Source organism: Microplitis mediator, chromosome 2, assembly GCF_029852145.1.
Source record: "Microplitis mediator isolate UGA2020A chromosome 2, iyMicMedi2.1, whole genome shotgun sequence".
In the NCBI taxonomy this organism is placed as follows: Eukaryota; Metazoa; Arthropoda; class Insecta; order Hymenoptera; family Braconidae; genus Microplitis; species Microplitis mediator.
Window position 1 is genome coordinate 3,849,948 of NC_079970.1, and position 23,705 is coordinate 3,873,652.

At 31.2% G+C, this 23,705-nt stretch overlaps 1 protein-coding gene across 5 annotated transcripts in view; it reads right to left on the reverse strand.

Annotated features, from left to right (window-relative positions):
* Positions 1-1,658: 1,658 nt before the first annotated feature.
* Positions 1,659-23,705, reverse strand: part of LOC130663777 (polypyrimidine tract-binding protein 2) — a 142,689-nt gene continuing 120,642 nt past the window's right edge. For all 5 annotated transcript variants that reach the window (XM_057463223.1, XM_057463225.1, XM_057463221.1 and 2 more), the window contains exons 6-15: positions 21,198-21,341; positions 13,980-14,031; positions 13,059-13,117; positions 10,879-11,110; positions 10,426-10,643; positions 8,154-8,187; positions 6,723-6,815; positions 5,712-5,928; positions 5,352-5,493; positions 1,659-4,469 (exon numbers count right to left, since the gene is read on the reverse strand). In XM_057463223.1, coding sequence (XP_057319206.1) covers positions 4,401-4,469; positions 5,352-5,493; positions 5,712-5,928; positions 6,723-6,815; positions 8,154-8,187; positions 10,426-10,643; positions 10,879-11,110; positions 13,059-13,117; positions 13,980-14,031; positions 21,198-21,341 — 1,260 coding nt within the window. In that variant the 3' untranslated portion in view covers positions 1,659-4,400. The remainder of the gene's footprint in view (positions 4,470-5,351; positions 5,494-5,711; positions 5,929-6,722; positions 6,816-8,153; positions 8,188-10,425; positions 10,644-10,878; positions 11,111-13,058; positions 13,118-13,979; positions 14,032-21,197; positions 21,342-23,705) is intronic.

A 23,705-nucleotide genomic window follows, 5' to 3' on the forward strand; every position in this document is an offset into this window, starting at 1 on the left:
AAAATAAAAATGGATATTAAAAATGAATATTCAAATGATTTAAAAATAGTAAGTTTTAAAAAAATTAAATAAAACATAAGCAGTTACAATAAGTGGCAATAAAAATGCATAAAAAAAATTTCTTAATTAAAAATTAAAAATTATAATTATAATTATAATAATAGTAATCGCTGTCTACAATTTTTTAATACTATAATTACTTGTGCGTGTGCAATAATTATTTTTTATTTGCGTGGAAATTTAAATATTTAATATATTTGTTGCGGAACTCTAATAATTTAGTCGCCGTTGATTGGCTCTTATTTATTTAAAACAATTACTGGAGATTCTTAATACAGATTCATAGATTCAAACTGGCCCCTTTCGCTCATGCCGGCTGTAGTTTAAATGCATTTATTTATTATTATTATCTATTATATATGTTATATATTGGTCAGTTATACAAATATATTTATATATTTAACTGAGTTTTATTTTCTTTGCTTAGATTTTTTTTCAGTTCGCTGGGTCTGTTGGTTTGCTAACCAAAATTTCCCATCGTCATGTTCATAGTTTACTTTTTTTTCTGTTTATTAAATTAAATATTTAAGCCTAGTTTGGCACAAAATACAAACTGCCCGGGGCCGGCACTCGCTTATTTAATTTTTAAATTAACAAATCGTGCGATAAAAAAATTTAATTAAAATTTAATTTTACTTTGCATACAAAAAAAAGTATAAAAATATTAAAACAATAATAGAGTTCAAAAAGTTATTGGAAATTTAAATAAAATATTTTTTTATAACACGACCTGATCTTTTTTTGACTTCACGCATTTGCTTGCTATTTTTTTTTAATACAGTAATGAAATGTCATTGACTCCAAAGCGTCATGCCTCAGATAAAATGTACACAAGTTTATTTATAATTATAATAATAAAAATAAAAATAATAATAATAGTAGTAGTAGTTAACTAAATAGTGAAAAAATACTTGGGTCAATGATAAATGAAAATGAATTAAACGCGGCACATAAATCGAGTCCTTCCGTTTAATTGTAAAACAATAACTGTCGAAAACGACATTACGCGTAACTCGTAACTTTAAAATTTAATAATTATTCAATCAATATTATTTTAAACATCAATACTTTGTTTGTTTACTTTAAATATCATCCTTAATTTATTCTCTTTATTTTTTATTTAATTTACTATAAATCGATAGCTTTATCTATTAATCGAGACTTTGATTTCGAGGGGCAAAAATATTAAATAAAAAATAAAATTAATAATTTATATACCGCCAGGCCAGCTGATAATAAAATACAACACCAGCTAATTCCTATTTCGCTGGCATTCATTTCTTACTTTAAATATATTTGTTATTTGTTATTTATATATATATCATGATTTATTTTATATACTTTTGGGCCTGTCTTTAATAACACTACAGTCTGCAAACTAATTTTACCTATCATATATATCTAATGCATTTATATCTTACATCAATATATAACATTGATTTAAATTACTTTTAATTACCATCAATATGTTTTTTTTTTATGGTTTTTTTCTTTTTTTCTTACAACTAATCAATAATCAATAAACTGATTACTTTAACGGGCATGAAACAAACAAAGACTGAAGGCCTTAATAACTTATTTTATTATTTATTATTATAATTATTATTATAATTATTATTATTATTATTAATATTTTTATTATTATAAATGTTGAGGTGAACGATCGAGTTGCCGATGGAAGACAATTTTCACATTACATAAATCCATATCATGAGAATTAATATTATCAATCTCACAGGCAATGATAATATACTTAGCGTGAGCTTAATTAAATTAAAATCCCTCAATCTTTGTCAGTTTAAACCCGTCTTCTCTGTAAAATACATTACATATTATTTCATTTTTTTGTTCTTGTTTGTTATTTTATTATTTATCTTAGTCATAATTAATAATATACTCAAATATATGAAACGGCGATATGTTAAACGATCCTTATCCTTTTAAATAATAATTACATGCTATCAATTAGACAAAAAATACGTATTTGTAAATAAGAAGTATGAAATAAACAAAGAAAAAAAATAGTAATTAACTTAGATTAAAATTAATATAACATGTTAATGTATAATGTGGATATATCAGCGATCGTGTGCGTATAATACTTGTTCAATGCAATTATTTAAAATAATAGTTTAAAAACTATTTATATGTATGTAGATTTATACCGCGTTACTAATTTTGAAGGAGATATTTTTATACGTTCTGGCTTTAGGGAAGTTTTTAGAACCAAAAGGGCGTGTAATTTTTTTTCATTGACAATTTGGTTGACTTATTTTAAGGGGAGAGACTCAGTACCTGATCAGGGAGCTAGTACTCGATCACTCACGTATTTGGATATTTATATTTACTAAGTATAGATATACAAATTCATGAAGTGATCGAGTACGAGTTCCCTGATCGGGTACTAGGTCTTTTTACCTTAGAGCTGAAAATTATTTTCCAATTTTCAGGTTTAGAAAAATTCTAGTCTGATTATTAATAAAAAAAAAGTGATGCCCTTTTTGGTTTTAAACTTAATGACTAAATCCAAAAGGGCGTATAATTTTTTTTCATTGACAATTTTGTAGACTTATTTTAAGGGGAGAGACTCAGTATCTGATCAGGGAACTAGTATCCGATCACTCACGTATTTAGATATTTATATTTACTAAGTATAGATATACAAATTCATGAAGTGATCAAGTACTAGTTCCCTGATCGGGTACTAGGTTTTTTACCTTAGAGCTGAAAATGATTTTTCAATTTTCAGATTTAGAAAAATTCTAGTCTGATTATTTATAAAAAAAAAAAATTGAATGCCCTTTTGGCTTTAAATTTAATGACTAAATCCAAAGGGCGTATAAAAATATGTCCTTTTAGAATTAATAACGCGATATATATACATATGTATATATATGTTTCTTTAAAAAATGCAGTCTGAATCGCGCGCGTTGACAGCCGTGACAAAATAAAATTTCCACATGCAGGATTAAAAAATAAAGATCTGATTTTTAAAAATTGATTAATTAATTAATTAATTAATGAAGTTTTTTGTACATCTGATGTGCTGGTTCATGCAAAAATCACAGCACGATTGTCTTGCGTTTAGCTCGCATTTATTATTAATATTTACTATTAAATATTTTTCATACTAATTATTTTTGTTATCGCTGTCAACGGTGATGGCTACGACCGACTAGTTGAATACTGGACACCTATTATTCGTTTTTACTTTAATTCTTCCGTGCTCTTAATTAATGTCACAATTTATCTCTTGCTAATAAACTTTTTAAATCCAAACATTCTCGGCGGGTGTGAGGCTATCGCTCGAGACATAACAGGAATAATTAATAATTTATGTGTTGGACGATAGTAGCACCGATAAGCCGTTAAGAATGAATGTGAAGTTAATTTATGCAAAAAGATCTCGTCTTGCGGTCTTAAAAATTCCTTATATTCTAATAATGATAATAATTATAGTTATAATTATAATTAATAATATATGAATCACCAGCAATTGGACGCTAATGCGGCCGGCTTATTTGTAAAATATCTTACGATACGTGGATTCTGTACAAGAGTGTAATTATTTAACTGCTATTTATTCGGCAAGCCCTTCTTAACTTTTTTTAAACATTCAAAGTCTTCAGATCCTTTAATTACTTTATAACTATTGAGTATAGACTATAGATAATTGTGTTAATCTAGACAATAGTCTCTAGGTCGCCGTAACTGACACATTTAAATCGAAAACTCGGCTCGTTAATTAACTTCTTTAGCAAATAAAATTATTATTATTATTATTTTTGTTCAATGAGACAATTCCAGGATCAGTAATTTCAAGCTCGAGAATAACCTCTTGTATATTAAGATCCGACAAGAATTTATCGATCGGCTCTTGTGTCCACTCTGATAAAGGCGACACTTTTTAAAAATTATTTAAAATAATAATAATAATAATAATTAGATTAATTAATTAGTATTTGTGTTCGTTAACTGGCGGTATTTGTGTCTAGGAATGTGACAAGTTGACCGACGTGACCGCGAGCGGAATGAGGAATCGCAAGCTTGGTTTTAGTTGTAGTAATTTTTTTGATCCTTGTACTCATTCCCCCTGACTTGGATTGTCAAGTGTTACGGCTGAAGGACGTTGACGAATGAGAGCGAGTTTTGTTGGGTTCTATTCGCTGAGAGATGGCTAAAGTATCGCAGTATCTGTGTAGTGTGTGTGTCAATGGTAGTCCATTATCGGAGCGATTGCAGAGTCGGTGGATCTATCAGTCATAGAGGGTAGAGTGAGTCCAATAGTGAACAAGAGCGTATGGCTGGAACCACTGCGACTCGATGTACGATCGCTCTTGTTAGATGTTGCTCTTTGAAAATGAAACTCGCAGGTGGTTGGATTCACTCAATTGATAGTTGTGCATTTTCTGAAATAAGTTATAGATTGTTAGCTTTCAACAACATTTTTATTTTTTCCTATAGTATTTCTATAGAATATTGTTATTTGTATTACTCAGTTCAAATTTGAATCAGAAGATAAATTATTGTTAACTTCTAAAAATTCAAATTATTCGTAAATTTTTCGAAATTGAATACGTGGTTTTAATTTTAAAAATTGAATTTTTAGTTTTTTCATAAAATATTATTACTCAGTTCACATTCAAAATATTGAATTCAAAAAATTAAAATTATTTGTAAGTTTTCAAATTTCAATACTTAGTTTTCATTTTAAAAATTAAATGTTTAGTTTTGTCGTAGAATATTAATACTCAGTTCAAATTCGAATTGGTGAATTTAAAAAATTCAAATTATTTGTAAGTTTTCGAATTTGAATATTTGGTTTTTATTTAAAAAATTAAATTTTTAGTTTTTTCGAAAAATATCAATACTGAATTTAAATTCGAATTATAAAATTAACAAAATTTAAATTATTTGTAAGTTTTCGAATTTGAATACTTGGTTTCAATTTTAAAAATTAAGTTTTTAGTGTTTTCATAAAATATCAGTACTCAGTTCAAATTCAAATTATAAAATTCAAGTTATTCGTGAATTTTCGAATTTGAATATTTGGTTTAAATGTTAAAAGTTAAATTTTTAACTCACATGTGATAAATTATGAAATTTTTTTTTTTCTGACTAAAAATTTGAAGTTTTCTAATCATTAAAAAATTGGCGGATAATTCAAATTTTTGACTGAACAAAAATAATAACAGATTTGATATGAATAATTCGTCAGCACAAATCATTATCATACTTAAATATAATCTAATTAAATAAAATTGAACTTAGTATTTATGTCAAGTACTTACAATAAGAGCTGCTACTGCGTCATCCATGCTGGGCATCTGAATAAGGGCCATTTTTCTGTCCTTAGGGAAAAATTTAAATGCTTTTACTGTAAAGCCGTTCGACGTAAAGGCATCCTTTATCTCGTCTTCTGTTACAGTTGCCCTGTATTGTGTTTAATAAATTTAAAATTATTATTATTATTATAAATTATAACTTATAAGTGTTTATTAATATAAAGAAAACTTTTAGCCGGCTATATTGAATTTATGATTTAATTTGAATAAATTAAAATGACTTGTCACGGTAATTTAATTAATTAATTATTGAAAATAATTGACTTTATTAAAGTTAAGTTATAAAACAAAGTTTTAAATACATACGGAATGTTAGATAAATGCAAAGTTGCACTTGGTGGGTAGATATTTTGGTAATTTTTCGAGCCTGGTTTTTTGAATCGGTGCAAAGGGCTGTTGGTGTAGTCCTTAGTTAAACCCGCATCTGGTTGTCCCTCCTTTGGTAATTGGACAGTCTGGTGTTTGCTGACCACCACTCTGATTTGTTTTCCAAAGACTTTTAGTTTGTCCATGTGAGTCATTGCTAATTTTTAATAATTCGTTAATTAGTTTTTTTATTTTTCATTACTTAAGTATGAGAAAATTTATTGCATTGCGGTGCTGATATTTTTATTTAAATAAATAGTCAATTAAACTTTCAATAAAACTTCGGTTACTTTGTAAGATTAAAAATTGAATTTATGTTTACTTTGAGATCGGAACTAAGTTGACAAAGTTACAAGCATTTATAGATGAGGTGGCGTAATTACTTAATCTATTCATTACAAATTTAATGAGAGTAAACTACGGGTTCTTACTCTTTAGTTTTCAGTCTTAAAACTTGACCGCGGAAAAATTATTTTGAATTGCAGTCTGGTACTTAAAATATAAAAAAAGCTCTACTTGAAAATGTAACATCAGTTTTTTTATTTTTACTTTAATCGAACTTTCGACCCTGGTTTAAAAAAAATTATTACGCCTTTGGGTCGAGTGTAATATTACGCGGGTTACAATCTCCTAATTTTGAACTTCCCGCTATGAAAATTAAAAATTAAAAAAAAAGAAAAGTTTTTGGTTTCGGTTAAATTTTTGAAAATCGAGTTTTCATCAGATCTCGACGTTTTGAGGTCCTAGGAAATTATTTTGACTATTTCCGGATGCCTATGGTTCAAATGACCATATTTTACGTGCGTAACAATGTCCTATTTTTTTTTCTAGATGCGTAATATGAAAAATTTTGTATTATAACTGAATGTAATTTAAAAAAAAAATCCTAAATTTGATTAAAAATATAATTGACTTTTTATTAATTAAAATAAAATAAATTTATAAATTTACCTAAATGACCTTGATGGGGCTCGGCCATCTGGATAAGGGCTGAGTCTTTTTTATTGTAAAGAATCTTCACACGTTGTACATCCCCATAAACGCCTATATACGCAATACATTATTACCATTAATTAAATGTGATACTAATAATAGCAGACATCCGAAAATTTCACTATTTTAAAAAACAAATTATTCAGTATTTTCAAAAATGCAACGAAATTTTTCACAAAAATTCGTTCGTACATAATTTTTTTCTTTTAATATTAAATTTGTTTTTTAAAAATATAAAAATTTTCCGTTATCTGCTAATTTCATCCTCATAATTTAGTTTGTTATAAAAAATTATGAAAATTAATATTAAATATATAAAATATATCAAGTAAATAATTAATATCTATTATTTAAAACTAATCTTGTTTATTTAAATTTACAAAAAAAAAAAACAAAGTTTTAAATATATGAGAATATCGGGGTACGATCGGACCGTGGTCTAGATCATGCAAGAGGCACCCGGCTAATAAAATAATGAATTTAATTATATATGAGCATTAAAAATAATAAATGAATTTATTAATATTATATATAAATAACTAATAACAATAATGATAATGGTAATGAGATTAATAATGATAATGATAATGATAATATAAAATACCAGGTGCCTCATAAACTCATATTAATAACAAAATGGCATTTTCCTATGGAATTACTTGTAAAAAAAATTATTAAAGCAAAAGCTTATGTAAATATGAAGGCGACGAAATAAATAAATAATAAATGGATGAATAAATAATTTATATTAATTTATCACTGTGAAGAATCTCAGGTAAAAATATGTTTAGAAATAGAGGATTGTGAACGTAATATATAAATATATATAAAAATATATATATTTATGTGTATATTGTTTATGACGATGATAAATAGACATATAGAATTTGTAGTAAATAACGTAATTAATATATTATTTTAAAATAAAATAAATGACGGAAATTTAGTGGAATAAAATAAAAAAAAAACAAATTAAAAATTAATTAATAAAAGATAAGAATGTAGATTTTAATTAATTTAATTAATCATTAATTATCCGCTTCAATTATTCTCATATTCACTTTTTTTTTGGTTAATTCAGCGAAACTCGTGATTTAAAAAAAATTAATTAACGCATTCAATTAAATATATATATAATTAATTAATGGATATTGATATGCGTTCGTTTGAATTAAAATTATTTTCACTTAATTCTGTTTACATACGCGTTAATTTATCACTTTATAATTATAATTATAATTATTATTGTTATTATTATTATTATTATTATTATTAATATTATTATTATGGTAATAATGTAGAGAGCGGTGATTTGATATAGTATGTGAGTAGTTTAAATATAATAATTAATAATGTAATATAATTAATAATATAAATGTGGAGACGTACCAAACAGGGTAAAGAGAGCGTCAGGCGTGACCATCTACACAGAGAACAGACAGAGTCCAGTCAGTAGTCAGCGAGTACATAGATTTCAATGTAATAGTACGGGTAGTGATTGCGCACAAGCTTAACTTATTATTTTAAATTAATTAATTAATTAATTTAATTTAATTTAATTCTGTTTTGTTTGAAGACAAAGATATCAATGTTAATAATAAGTAATAAGTTTGTTGTTTTATATGTAATATATATATGAGTGGATTTAAAAAATTAGTTAATGTATGCGAGAAATGTTAAATAAATAATTTAAATAATAGTAAAGTCTGTGCGCAAACACGACGAATAGTAGTACACATAGTAAGTATAGTATAGTGACAAGTTGCAGCTGCGAGATATATGTGTAATCTTTGGCGATCTAAATCCTCATGCCCGGTCGGTTTTTCATATTTTTTTTAGTTTTTAGTTTTGTTTTTAGACAATTGTTTTATGGATATGTACAAATTTACAATACAATAGATCGTTAATATTTTGTATTTTTTTTGTTTAGAGAATAAAAATGAAAAATAAAATATAAAACGGACTTTTGGCAGACCGGGCATCACGAGGTATTGAGATGCCATGGAATTACGATTAATCGGAGGATCTATATAGGATTGTGATGACTAGGTGATTTATTTAATGCGTGTATTTATATATCGGATCTATGCTGGGTATATACGAGGATTACATGTGCACTAAGAATCGATTTCCTCGTCAAATGTTTTTTTTTTTTTAAATTAATCGGTTATTAAATATTTGTCAGTTTGAATTTTTATTTATTTAAAAAAACAATTTAACGCGAATTGTTAATTGCGATGTACATGAAGATCGAAAGGTTTTTGCGCAAAGAAAATTAAAAAAAATGTATGATACTGAAGTCAGCCGACGTCTAATAATTTTTAGACTTTTTTTTAGACGTTAAATTATAAAAAAAAAAAATATTTAAAAAAATTGCACTTGTAGTCTTTTAAATTTTTTACATGTGCATATTTTTGATTTTTTTTTCTTCAAATTTAATTGTTAAAAAAAAACCCAAAAATTTTAATTGTCTGCTAACTTCAGGATCGTTAGTAAACTTAGCGGACATCTGACAATTTTTAAAACTTTGGAATAATAAATTAAAATGTTTATAAAATAAAAATAAAAATATCCACTTTTAGAAAATTCAAAATTCAGTACATGGATTTTTTTAAATTTAATTTTTTTAATTATTTAATTTTTTTGTATGTTAGCGAAAAATTTTCGTATGTCTGCTACATTTACACTTTTAAAAAATTTATGTAATGCGATTCGGCTGCCCAATTTCAAAACACAGTAACTGACAAAAATAAAATTTTTGAAGTATTGAATCATGTCCACAAGACTCCACTGGAACTAAAAATACTAAAAAATTGATTTTCAAAATTCGTCTTTTACTGTGTTTTTAAATTGGGCAGCCGGATTACTTAGGGGTAGTTCCGGAAGTTGGGGATGGTCTGCCATTTTCAGCTGACATACTCGGAGAAAAATGGGCTTAAGAAATATATGGAATTATGCTGTCAACCAAACATGAAACAGGAAGTTGTCAAAAAATGATTATGCTACACTACAAAAAATATTATACTCAAAACTTATTGATGAATTGTCACGAATATTAGTCATCTAAACTAGAAATTTTAGTAGAAGATAATTTTTATAGGCTCACAATAATAACTATAGTGCAGCATATATTTTTTTGACGACTTGACTTCCTGTTTCAAGTTTGCCGGTATTATAAAAATTCGTAGATTTCTCAAGCCCATTTTTTGCGTGTAACATTCAAGCGAAAAATTTCAGAAATTTATTTTCGTTCCGCGAAAAACCTTTCGATCTTCAGATCCATTAATTGTAAAAATAATAAAACTTATTTATATTCGATGAGGAAATTCAAATTCTCTAGTTATTATATATTTTTGAAAATATACTGCAAAGTATTCTCTACTTGAGCTTCTACATTTATTTTTATTTTAATGTACATACCAATCAGCTCGAGTATTTAAAATAAATTAAAAAAAAAAAATGAGGATTGGAGTAAAAAAAAGTTTGGGATAAATTAAAATGTTTAGCATAAAATGACGGGAAGTTTACAATTTATAAATTACATATTTTTTTACGGGTAGAGAGGAGCAGGGGGGGATAAGGAGGGTAAATAATGATAAAAAAAAAATAATAATGAAATGTACTTGTAGTTTAAAATGATAATGAATAATGATAGACTTACCTCTTCATTAAGATTGGTGACAAGCAAGACTGAGGATATCTGAGGATTTCCCGGTACACGTACACCGAGTGCACCCGCTCCAAGACTAAAACCACCAAGACCGGCAAGTCCGGCACCTGGTGCCACGCCATTACCGTAAGGTCCTCCAAGTGGCGACGGTAGCCCGTGCATTGCGGCAAAAGGCGACGCAAGGACGCTCGGAGCTCCTGTAATTGACTCTATTTAAAGTAATTCATGAGATTACATTAATAAAACAGAACCCACTTGATTGATTGACGTGAATATTAAATGCTTTAGCAGCTGGCGAACGCGAATGAGAATAAAATTAAGACCGAGTATTAAGATGTAAAATAAGAACAAGTAGAAGAAGAAGAAGAAGAAAAAGAACAAGTAAAAGAAGTGGGACGTTTTATTAATTAAAAAAAAAATAATATAAATATTAAAAATACTTACCAGGTAAACGTGCGCGTGGCTGAGTGCCAGCAGCACCAAGAAGAAGCTGAGGAAGTAATTCACCACCAAGTGCCAAAGATGCGGCATCTAAATTTGGATCACCTGTCGGCAACGTCGGATTTGTGTAGTCACGTGATTTGTCATTATTGTATTTAACATTCAAACTTTGCATTTTACTAAAATCAATGCGTAGTGTACAGCACGAGTTGTAAATGTTTTGTCCATCTAGAGTCTGTGGTAAAAAAAAAAATTAATTAATAAGATTTAAAAAATGTAAATTAATTAGCAAGTTAATTAATTAATTAATTAACTAATTAACGAATTAATTAATAAGTTACGGAGATGTTATTAATGTAATTTTAATTTGAAAAGGATCGGTGGTGGCAGCGGCAAGTATGGACAATATCATTGAGGGTGAACGGGTGTACATGGGAATATTTGATTTTCATTAATAATACAGTAGCGGACCGACGACCGCACAATGACGCGAACGCGTGGGCGAATTCGTGGTCCTTTAATATGACGAGCAATGTGTAGCCGGGCTTTGTTTGACTTATGCTCTCTGTTACATATGTGGACTCAACTATACTTTAATGTTAGTATTCAGTACTCAGCTTTGTACTCTCTACTGCTACTATACCGCTGGCGCGTTTTCCCTGGACGGTCTACTCTCGCTCGGCCATCAACTGCCATTTTGCATATTTACATGCGCTAATGAATATTCCATGTAATAAGCATTGCCATTATTAATTTTACATTGACCCAACCGGTCTAATTAAATCACCATTGTCATATTTTTTATTTACATTTAATTACATTACTTTGTTCTTTCATTTTTAAATTCCCGCTAAGAAAATTGAAAATTTTCAAAAAAAAGGAAGTTATTGGTTTCTGTCCGATTTTCGAAAATCGAGTTTTCATCAGATGTCGACGTTTTGAGGTCCTAGGAAGCTATTCTGACTATTCCCGGATGGACTTCCGTGTGTGTGTGTGAACTTTTTTTGTCCGACGATATCTTTGGAACGAATGAACCGATTTGAACGTTCTTGGTGGCAATCGACAGGGCTCACCAAAACTTAAAATTGATTAGATTTTGGGGTAGATCGGTCATGTAGTTTACGAGTTGTACGAAGAATAAAATAAAAATTTTTTTTTGTTTTTGGTTTTTTGCGTATAACTTATAAACCACTTGCTCGATTCACATCAAAATGTAATAAGTTTTATTGAGTCTTGTTGCGCCCTTTCGATTGCCACCAAGAACGTTCAAATCGATTCATTCGTTCCAAAGATATCGTCGAACAAAAATTATAATTTTTCAGTGAAGGTATATTTTACCAGCCTAACAAAGCTCGAAGAGCTCAAAAATTTACAAGTTCTCTGAGCTCGAAAACAGCGGGGAGTTTTGGGGCTGGCCCGCAGGGTCAGGTGGTTTTCAAATTTTTTTTAATGAGATGATGTTTCTTTTTTTTATGGATTAAAAAATAAGTAAGTTAGTAAGTAAGTGAGGTGTACATGCTCAATAATGACAAGATCATAAGAATTTTATTCTATAGGTAAAGATGAACCAGAGTTAAGGGAGAAAAGAAAAGTTTAGCTCTGGGCAATGCGCAACAACGAGTCTACACTGCAACTTGGTTAGTTAAAATATATATGTATAGATATATTTACAAGGAAAAAGGTAAAATTTTCTCTACTTGGAGACTATTAAAATCTTTGAAGAGAAGAAACGCTAGAGGCCAGACTCGTTTGTTATAATTCGTTGGTACGAAGACAATAATTTCGAATTTAGATTAAAAAAATAAAGAGAAACTTTTTTAAAAGATAAAGGAATAAAAAGAGTAGGATGTTGGTAGCGGGTAAAAAGGAACGAAGACTAAAAAATGAGGAGGAAAAGAAAATAAGTTGTTAAAAATTGGCATGTAGAAAATTAATATTTAAATATTAACAGGATAATTCTTGCACACGATTTGCGGAAGTGAGGCCCGAAAATGTTGGATACTGGATAATTCACGTCACGCGCACGAGTAGAGGCGCACTTGAGTCGGAAGAATATTCCCAAGTTGATATATCTTTCCCAAAGGAATCCGCTGCCGGAGAAACTGGATGTGCGTGTGTGCAGACCGGAAATTTAAGGGGCTTGAAAAGGCTAAACTCTATAATACAAAATGGAATGTACTTACTGCTTTAGCATTCTGCGCAGCTATTGTATCCGAATACTGTATCAGTGCTTGGAACGTACCTTTAAAATAAACAAATATTATTATTATTAGTATTTAAGTTATAAAGCATTAAGAAGATAGGTACCGGACCTCTTTCTCACACTCAGAAAAATAAACGGGACTGCCTCTGTTACACTCGTAGAGTAAATGAGAATTTTAAAACAATTTTTCTCGGAGACGAATTAGAATTTTTGAAAATACGAAATTTCTAGCTCTTTGTTAAGGCTTCAAAAAACGCTAAAGACTCTCTATTTTAGGTTTCTAATGTTTGTCCGTAAATTAAATTGAATTGAAAATCGGTTACCGTTACCCCTTAAGCTGTCAAAATAATTGAATGTCAAATCTTAGCCCAGTTCGAAGTTACCGAGGCCCAGGCATTTTCAACCCTCACCTTGACTTTTAAATCTTAATTGTTCATTATGTTGATCGCTTTAAAGTTATTTGTGCAAGGGACCAATCGACCAATCACGAAAAGTCTTAAAGGTTTTGGGGATCAATGAATCAATTAGGGGAGATGAGGGTTTTAATTTACGTGAAAAATTTAATAATACAAGAGCAAGTGATATTTCAAAGTACCTTATAATGGGTTTTATATCTTAATTAATTAAAATATCCTATTAATATTAATATTGTTTATAATAAAATAAAATATAGAGGCTCTAAATCATCGTGTCAGTTTTCAACACCAATTTAAACAACTTTATATAAAACTTTTTCGGAGTTTCTTTTCAGTTAAAAAAATAAAAACTTTTATTAAATTCTTTTGTTAACTAATTATTGTATGAAATAAAATTTAAGATAAAAAAAATTCAACAAAAATATCGCCTCCATTTATAATACTTTTAATAAAAAAAATAAAAATTCATTAAAAAAAATACTTACTGTTTTTAGTGAAGGTAACAATTTTTAATACTTTGCCAAAGCGCGTGAATATCTGAAACAAAAAAAAAGGATTAAGCTTTTCATTAAAAATCTATAAGTTATGAAAACCGGTAGTGGGGGAGAGATTATTCTTGGATTCGCTCGGTGATGGAAAACGGGGTTGATTATGCATGACAGACGAGAGTGGAAATGACGTACGTACAGTGGAAACTGGTTGAATGGATCAACCAAACTGTTCATAGGCAACACCGCAGAGACTGACCTGCTAACTGTCTATCTCTGTCTTTTCATCTGTGCCGAAACTCCCTTATAAATCCTCCCAACCCTTCCAACTACCGAGCTGCAAGCTCTTCTCTGTCTCTCCTCTACATCTCTCTTCACATATGAGTGGTATAAATAGCTACCCAGTCCTAATATGAGCTTTCGCGTCCTGGTGTACAGAGAGAGCGCGCGAGCAACCGGGACGCGATGAGTTTAGTTTAAAACAAAATTAACAAACGTATCGTTTATCATATTTATCATCAAACCATCACTGAATGATGGTTTACATTCAGCATATAATTGTTGTATGTTCATTGCAGAATATAATATAATGGATGCTCATGTAATTTGAATTTATACATATATTTTTATTTATTTGCTCATTATATATTTATTATTTAATTTAATAAATATATATATATGATTTATATACTCATATAAATCAACAAATGCGTTATGATATTACATGAGCTGTTAATAATTTTTAATTAACATCAACTGATGCTGTGTATTGATTAATTACTTAAATATTTAATGGAGACACGGATATATATTAAACAAAATAAATGGATGCTGGTGGGGTTGGAAAAAATATAGAGTTTGAATAAAGTAATGAAAAATAATAAAGCTAACAAAAAAGACATAAAGTGTCAACATGTTTTTACAAGGGATATATATATGTATATATATATTTGTCTGGCTCACTTTGGTTGTTCAATCGTCATTTGGACCATCCAATTATATCAGCGTGTGTGTTTTTAATTGACGCTCTGGCAAATAAAGCCAGTCATTAGCGATATTGCCCGTTATTATTGCAACCGTTATATTGAGAGTGACGTGAAAAGTTTATCCTCTGCGTATACATTTCGCGATAAAAAACAAAATATAACAAACTGGTGGGTGAAAAAATACGTAGGCTGGTTTTAAAATCGTATTAAATAACAGATGGTTTTTTTTTTATTTATTTATTTATTTTTTTACGTTTGCGGTGCAGTAAAAAAATATTAGTTGAGAGCAAACGGATTTTCCAGCAGCATTATCAGCATGACTCTAAATTTATTTGGTATATTTATGACATTAAATTTACGTGCGGGTAAAATCAAAGTGCTTAACCATCGTATTTCTGTTGTGCCCGATGACGTGCTGATAAATCCAATTCAATAATAATTTTCAATATTCATCGGTCAACCGCGAGTTTAAACTCTGCGTGTATTAATCAACTGACTGTCGATTATGTAATTTAAATATTTAAAAAAAAAAATCAAAGATTAAATATATTTATAAATTTAGTGAATTGATTTAAATGTAACAATGAAAATTACTGATTAAAATCACAAGTACAATGTGCAGTAACAACATTGCGACCTACTGTAACAAACTAAAATCCCAATAAAATTGGCTTCAGCAAAATTGAGTAACCGAGGGCAGCACAGCGTACTTTCCGTTTACGTACACTTCCGTTTTCTCTTTTCAACTATCGTGTACATCTACTACTACCAGTGTAACCAGCATCAGTACCAGTACCAGTACTAGCATCAGCATCAGCATCAGAACTACCAGTGGCGGCGGCAGTGCCCATTTTAAATCCCGTGGGAAATCATCTTGGTAGAGAAAAACGCGCACACAAGTCGAGAGAGAGAGCACCGGGCATCTATGTCTGTATGCTAGCGTGATTCTACCTTTTGCGGTAGGGTGCTACTTCGGAATAGCTGCTGCAGTATCACAAGAACTCGCCATATCTACAACACATACATCCGTCTATGGCTAGTGTTGGTTATGAAAATACAAGCGAGCACACACGTGACCCTTAAGCTCTAATATTTTATTTTCACATGGTTTTATCGTGTCATTTTGTTTCCACTCGGCTAGCATGCTCGTTGTTTGCCGGACGTAGACGTTCAAACTGTTGTATACATATAGATATAGATGTATATATATATGAGATGGAAAAGCATGGAAGTATAGGTACATGGTCCTGTGTAGATTGAACGGGGTCGGAGATGCTCGCTTAAGAATTTTTCACTCGACCCCTCCGTCAAATCGAACGAAAGCCAACGGCACGCGAGCAATCTTCTCCGGACTCGATAGCTTCCTGCCGGCGCGTTCTCTCTCATTTCCTATCCGAAACTGGTGCTCGCTTTTCTTCGGTCAAACCTCCCTCGGCGGTCCCTCTAGAGCCGGCTCTTGATATTTTCATCGAACATCGTACCGCGTGGTGGGCTATCATCCTCACAAAAATCCACCCGACCGACCCTCTCAATATAATACACCACTATATCCTTTTCATCCCTAGTCATTCAATCGAAAATTAATTGTGCCATTTTATTTATATCTCGGCAAAAAAAAAAAAAGCTTCCTCGGTCAAGTGAAGCCGAGGGACTTTATCTTTTTTTCGTCTATAAGATAAAAAAATAAAATAAAAAATAATAATAATAAAATAAAAATACTTTGGTCGATTTTCTGCTCCACAGCTTGTGGATTCCGGATCATGAGAAATTGGTTTAGAAAAATTACCGACGACTACTCATCTTGTGATGTGATATTAGAGTCATGAAGAGTGTGTGTGTAATAGAAAGAGCCAAAGTTGTACAGATGCTGATGGAAAACGAGGAGACGGAGAGACCGATGGATTTGTAAAATAATCGACTCTTGGGGATTAAGTTTGTGGGTACGCGTTGCACGTACACACCACAAGTTACGTCAATGTCGTCGTTGGTTATTGATTGCAGCAACAGTTATTAATTTGTGTGAGTATGTGCAGTGTGTTCAATTATCGACATGGCTCTCTCCCGAGCCATCAAGTACTTGGGTCTAATGCAATAACGCCCTGATGTACAATAACAATGCCAATACAATTCCATCAATTTGACGTGGGATACATACATATATATATGTATGTGTAAAAATAATATGCACATTGAAGATTGTACATTCATTTATTGGTTGTGATGATGATTATCATGATGATGATGATGGTGATGGTCGTAAAGTCCATTTAGTTCGTCACGTGTAAACGCGGGAACGAGAGCAACTGGAACAATCGAATGGAAACATCGGGATGATGTATATATATATGTATATATCGTCATAACACACGACACCAATCCATTAATCATGTAGAGCACGAGTTATGTGTGATTAATGCAACATTTTGATCCCTTCTTCTATAATACATGGTCAATCGTTTTTATATTTTTTATTTATTATTATCGTCATCATCATCATCACACTTTTATGTATAATACCTCTCGACTTTTCTTTATATTTTAAAATGTTATAGCGATAATAATAACAACGACCGAGCTCAACTTACAATGGTCTGAGTATAATATGTATAGAGGGAGAGACCGGGAGTACAAGAGGGAAAGAGTCATTGCAAAATCAATATAGTTTTATTTTAATACTTATAGTTTGTCACACTTGACAACTTTTTTCAATAAACGTGTCCCAGTTCTCCAGAAATTATAATCGACCGTTTTAAATTAATATGACAATTAAGAAAATATTAATCGAGATGGAATTTTTTTAAAAAAATTATATCATTATTTATCGTCCATAGGTTTTCAAACATTAGAAATTACTAATCGTTAAAAAGTTATCTTATAGGTTACGACCTATTGGAAAGGAAAATGTCAATGTAAAAATAAAATTTTCCTTTAATATATAAATTGTAAAAGCGTCTTTCTTAAAGTTAAAATTTAAATAAAATAGTACTAGGGTTTTGTTAAATTACCAAGTTATTTAAGTTTAAATAAATAATTGTCTGTTATTGATCGCGGTTTTTTTTTTTTTTTTAAAAAACGGATTATTTATTTGAGCGTGTTGATTATTTAATTTTATTGGATATAGGGCGTAAAGAAAAAAAAATAGAGAAGAAAATAAATAAATAAATAAAAAGGGCGGATTAATAATAAATATGAGGATGGAGAGTAACACATGAGGATTTCACGAAATAATTCAAGTTCCCCAGCCGAACTCTCAGAGTGATCGATAATTGCGGAATGGTGTCGAGGGGATCCGCGGTGGCAATAACGATTACCACAAGTAATGTCTTGTCGTAAATTGAGTAAGGAGTAGTAGCCTGTACCCACTGTGTAATATCAATCAATGTGTCGTGTTTATGTGCTCCTTACTTAAAGATTATTGCGCGGGAATGTTTACAAAAATACCAATCAAATGATAGTTGGGTGGTAAAGAACTTTAGTGTCAAATAGCAGGAAGGGGGCGAGGGAGAGACGGGACAGAATCTCTTGTTTTTTATTGTCTTTAGTATTTTAACGATGTGGGATTTATCAGTGAGTAGTCCCAGGTGGTACGACCAAAGAAGGTCCTTTTCTTGTTAGTGTCACTTTATTTTACGCGTATATAACCACAAGGGAGGTAAGGAGGTACAACACCCGAGTTATAAATGCCAACAGTCTATCTGTTTCACTTATAACTTTTCCATAACCGTTGAAAGCCATTGCATTAACTTAATGCTCGTATTTCTCTCAAACGTCAACAAACTGTCAGACTTTTTAGTTTGGACCCTCGAAAAGTCTAAAACGAAAATATAATGGGTGTAATAATAATAAAATGAAAATCAAGTGAAATAGAAATTTTTTTTCATCATTTTTACATTACGGATAATAAAAAAAAAAAAATATAATAATATAAGTGAAACAGTAAAAGTTACTTTTGGCTTTTCATGGTGAGTTTGTTAGTTATTGTCAAGTTTGTAGAGTGAAAACCCTGATCGGGGCTTCGCCTCAGCACCTTCTTTGCTTAAGTTGTCGATAGGATAAGAAAAAAATTAAAAAGAATAAAATGATGAAGGAGAAGAAGAAGAAGTAGCAGTAGCAGAAGCTAAAGGATAAGAAGAAATAAGAGAAGAAGCCCTCGTTGGAGGTTTTTCGAGCACGGAGAGTGCGCAACGAAGCGCGAAGTGATCGTAAAAGTTGGATATCGGAGATTCGAAAAGCAAATAAGAGAGTAACTGGAGAAGGCGATAGAACTTGCGCTTAAGACAAGTAGACGTAAAAAAAATAAAAAATAATTCACAAGTACTCATTTCCAAGTAAAAAAAAAAATTCACAATTAAGAATGGCGTTTCGATAAAGAAAAAGAACGAGCAGAAGAAATAAATTCCGTCTTGGATTTTTTTATCTTTTTATTTTTTACTTATCGAAGAAGCTCATCGAGGTGGGGTCGCCCTATTTAACCGTAGCAAAGTTATTTCCCCTGCAGTCTACATATTATACCTAACGAGAAAGGCTTGCCGCAGCTTCTCCTTGGAAGCTACACTGCTCTATTCCCTGGTCTATAGAACCAGCAGGTCGGCGGTAGTCGTTCCCAACAGAAGTAGTAGTAGTGTACTAATAGTATAGTAGTCATAGTGCAGGACAAGTTTAAGTGGGATTAGAAATTGCCGTCGATATTAGCGACCGCAGCTGTGGACTGTAGCTAGTCTACTTCTGTCATCTAGTAGCACATGCGGTACTCTCTGCTGTACATGTATACATTATTCTGCAACAGCGATACACTAGTCAGGCCTCTTAAGTAGTACGAGTAGCTTTGTGGTCATACAGCCCGCCAGTAGTTGCACTTTTCGTCCGTTTATTTATTATCATCCTTATGTCTTATGCATTACAACAACAACAGCGAGTGACGTGGTGCTTCTGCTTCTACTTCTACTTCTACTTGTACTTTTGCTGCTACTGTTATATTATAAATCCCAAAGAGCTTGGGGCCGGGAGGTAATAAGTGAAAAGACTCAACGAGATAAAGAGTCGTAGTCTATATAAATAAATAAATGAAAAGGCAAAAAACATTTTGTCATCTCGTAGTTGAGCCTGATTATCCGGCTGAGAAAAAATTATTAAAATAAATAAAAAAATATAGAGAGAGTAAAGTGTGCTTGGAGGAGGTACTTTCGATGTTGATATTAATGTAGGATCATCCGTGATCTCTTGAGACTCACGTCTCTTTATTTTTCCCCATCGAGTGATGTACAATCTAATAGTTCACTATCTAATATCGCTAATGTTCTTTTCTCTTTTGCCATTAAAGTTGACTCTTTAGAGTGGTTTACCAGCATCAACGGCGGTAGCATAAGTAGCATCAGCTACAGAACAAGCTGTAGAAGTAGTATGACATTGAGTTTGGTAGGGTTGTGTGCTGCACGTACCGTCCCATCAAACTGCTTGCGGTGCACGAGAGAGATAAAATGGGAGTGAGGATGACGAGAACGGTAAGAGATGAAGGAAACTACGAGGGAGAAAAGCGTCTAGTGTTTAAAAATGCATGGACCACTCAACTCAAACCGGAAGCGCGCTCTCTCCCTCTCCGTCTATCTCTTTTTATCTTGCTTTTGCCCGTCTTTCCTATTCGCGATCCTCATACACTGCTGACCTCCCTCGAGGATCCAGGTCGTTGCGGGTTCCGTTCGACGTCCCTAATGACGACCCACGCGCGCGATACACTTATCCAAACGTTACACAACCAGAGGACTACGTCGACGACGAGCAATAAACCAGTAGTTGCTTTTCCTCTTGCTCTTACCCTTCAACCAGCAACGACCACTATTTCCAGATACAACAAATTGTGTTGGCTTTGAGTCTAAACTTAGGTGAGGAAAATTTACTGCCCGTGCTATATTTAAGCTAGTCATTTACCACTCTCGTCAAATCGATTATATTTCTTTTTTTCTATTCTTATTTTTTATCTACCCTAGGTAAATGTCCTGAACATATGTATTTTTATAACAACAATTTATACTTTGTGGTACTTTTAGTGGGGCTTTACATGTATGATGAGACATTAAAAATTGAGTAAGAAAAAATAACGGCAGGTTAAATAAATGTCATTAAAATGCTAGTGTATTGTTATCGGTCATTATTTCTAAATATATATATTTAGTGGGGGGTTAAAATGGTATATTTGTAGTGCGCTGGTATGTTTACTTGGACGATAGCTTACCTGATAAAGAATGTCCAGGGAAATAGGGTAGATCATGTGTTCAATGATGACCCGGAGTACAGTATTAGGTCCTCCTTGCGTTTCACCAGGACTCTGAATATTCTGTCCCTGAGCCACCTGCAGTGCCACTTGCGTGTTTGAGTTCTGTGAAAATAAAGTACAATGTTAATCACTACAAGAGAAATAAATAAACGGCATGTATTTTTATATATGTGTACATATATATATAGAAAATAAAAAAGAATTAACGTCACGCTATATATGAAATGGAAACAGTTGTACGCCCGGATGTGTTCTCAGATATATGATAATTTTTATTCATGAATATTTTATTAATAGTTTTTAGCAATTTACTAATGGCCTAATAAATTTTAATCAACTTGAATCGTACGCGGGCACATTCACAAAAGACCAACACACACACAAATTATTTTACTTTATGTTACGACCAGAATAAAAAATAATATACTTTTGATGATGTACCGAATAGTTATATTATAAATACAAATGTCATCATGAACAACTAATGTAAACTATGGATAATGTCAATCTGTGAGTACCATATTATACATATATAAATGTAGGTATTTGTATATATGTTGTTTCTAACGTCAATAAATTATATCAATATTGTTACAGTGATAATTGCAAGCGCGAATATACACGCGAGCGTCAGGTGCGTCCACTGCTGGTTATGCCACCATTCTGTTCTATATATATTTATTTATAGGGTATATATGTATATGTTTGCTCTAGTAGTCTATTTATATACATATATAGCCCACTCACACTTTTATGGAAGTAGTTAACGAGATAGCTGGCTATTTTTTTCAATTTTACTTCTCCCTTATGACCTAACGCGTAAGGAGTATAGTTGAGCTTTTATATATATATATATGTATATATATATATATGGGGTAGTTGTAGCTCGCTAGATAGGAATGTTTGTACGTAGGAAAGTAATTTCTTGTTCAGTCGTAACACTTTTACGACTTAGTCAGTGGACTCGAGCTCAGGTCACTGATGAAATTTAAAAAACTTTCTCGGCTATAAACTCAAAATTTTTAAATATTTTCTAATATTAATTGTTTTATGTAAATGTTAAAAAAATATTTCAGTCGATGGAATTTTTTATCGGTTCCTTTGGATTTACTTGCATATTTTATGGATTTGAATATAAAATAAATGAAAAAGCGGCCATGATAAAATATAAAATATTAAAATAAATTAACTAATTTGTATGTATATACATATCAATGGAGCAAGTAAAATAGTATATGCATACAGAGCAAAAAATTAAATAATTTAGATTAAATTGAAAAATTATAAAATTTAAAAAGCCTGGAATATTTATGCAAACGAACCGGCGATTAAAAATTGAATTACCAATATATATATCCGTGCATATATATATATATAGTTGTAGGTATAAGGCGTGTGATATGACGAATGAAAAAAGGAACTCGCGTACGAGGTGATTTCATTTAGACTTTCTCAATTTATATTCTAATTTAGTTAACCCATCCCTTTTTTTTATTTGCATAATTTTTTCTTACATTTACAACCTGTACCATGTACACCATGTCCACATGACTTTTTAACTTTTACATGAGTATTAAATGCAAGCTCCGTATTATCACGAAGCAGCTTTGTCCGCGACAAGTAAAAAGCATTAACCACTCGTTTCGGCAACAAAACGTCAAAACTGTTGGCTTTTTGTCTCCTTTCACTGTAGTCTCCTTCACTGGCACATCGTTGGGACGCATAATATAAGCGAGTAGGTCGTTGCAACTGTTACAGTACTTTTGTATATATTATAGTGCACAGTGTATAGTAAATAGTATATATAACCGCGCAAGAAGAACCCTTTGGGCCCATATCGGGTTGCCAGAGAGAGTAACAAGTAACAGTCACCAGTAGTTTTCAGTCATCTACATTCCATAGAGCTTTTGATGGGCTGCTTCAGGCAATGCGATTGTTACATGCCAGTGTAGAGCCATTATACCACGCGATTTCCGCATGAAACAGCGAGCTTTTAACGGCTCCCTTGCCGCACACAAAATCCTTACATTTACTGTCTCTCCCTCTCTTACTCTCTCTCTATACCTTCTTACTTACTTTCACTCACTCATTCTTCTCATAACTTGTGCTTTATATACCAGTAGTGCAGTAGATTGTAATAGTAAGGCTTCTTTTCCACGCATAATCCCCTTTTCATGGCAACACTCAGATTCGGCCCTCAACTATGCCGTATAAACTTTCCGCTTCCGGCTACGTAAGTAGCTATTGTATGTTCATGACACTTGAAGTCTTCTTATTTTATGTTCATATTTTTTTATCTTACTTTCATACATTAAAGAAACGGCGATTGTGTATGCAAATAAAAATCTCCTTAAAGATTTTTTTGAAACTTTAAATTAACGTGGAAATAAATACCGGTAATTAAAATAAAATTGAGAGCCCCGCGAATTATTAATATTAAAATCCATATAATTATTAAAAATTTAT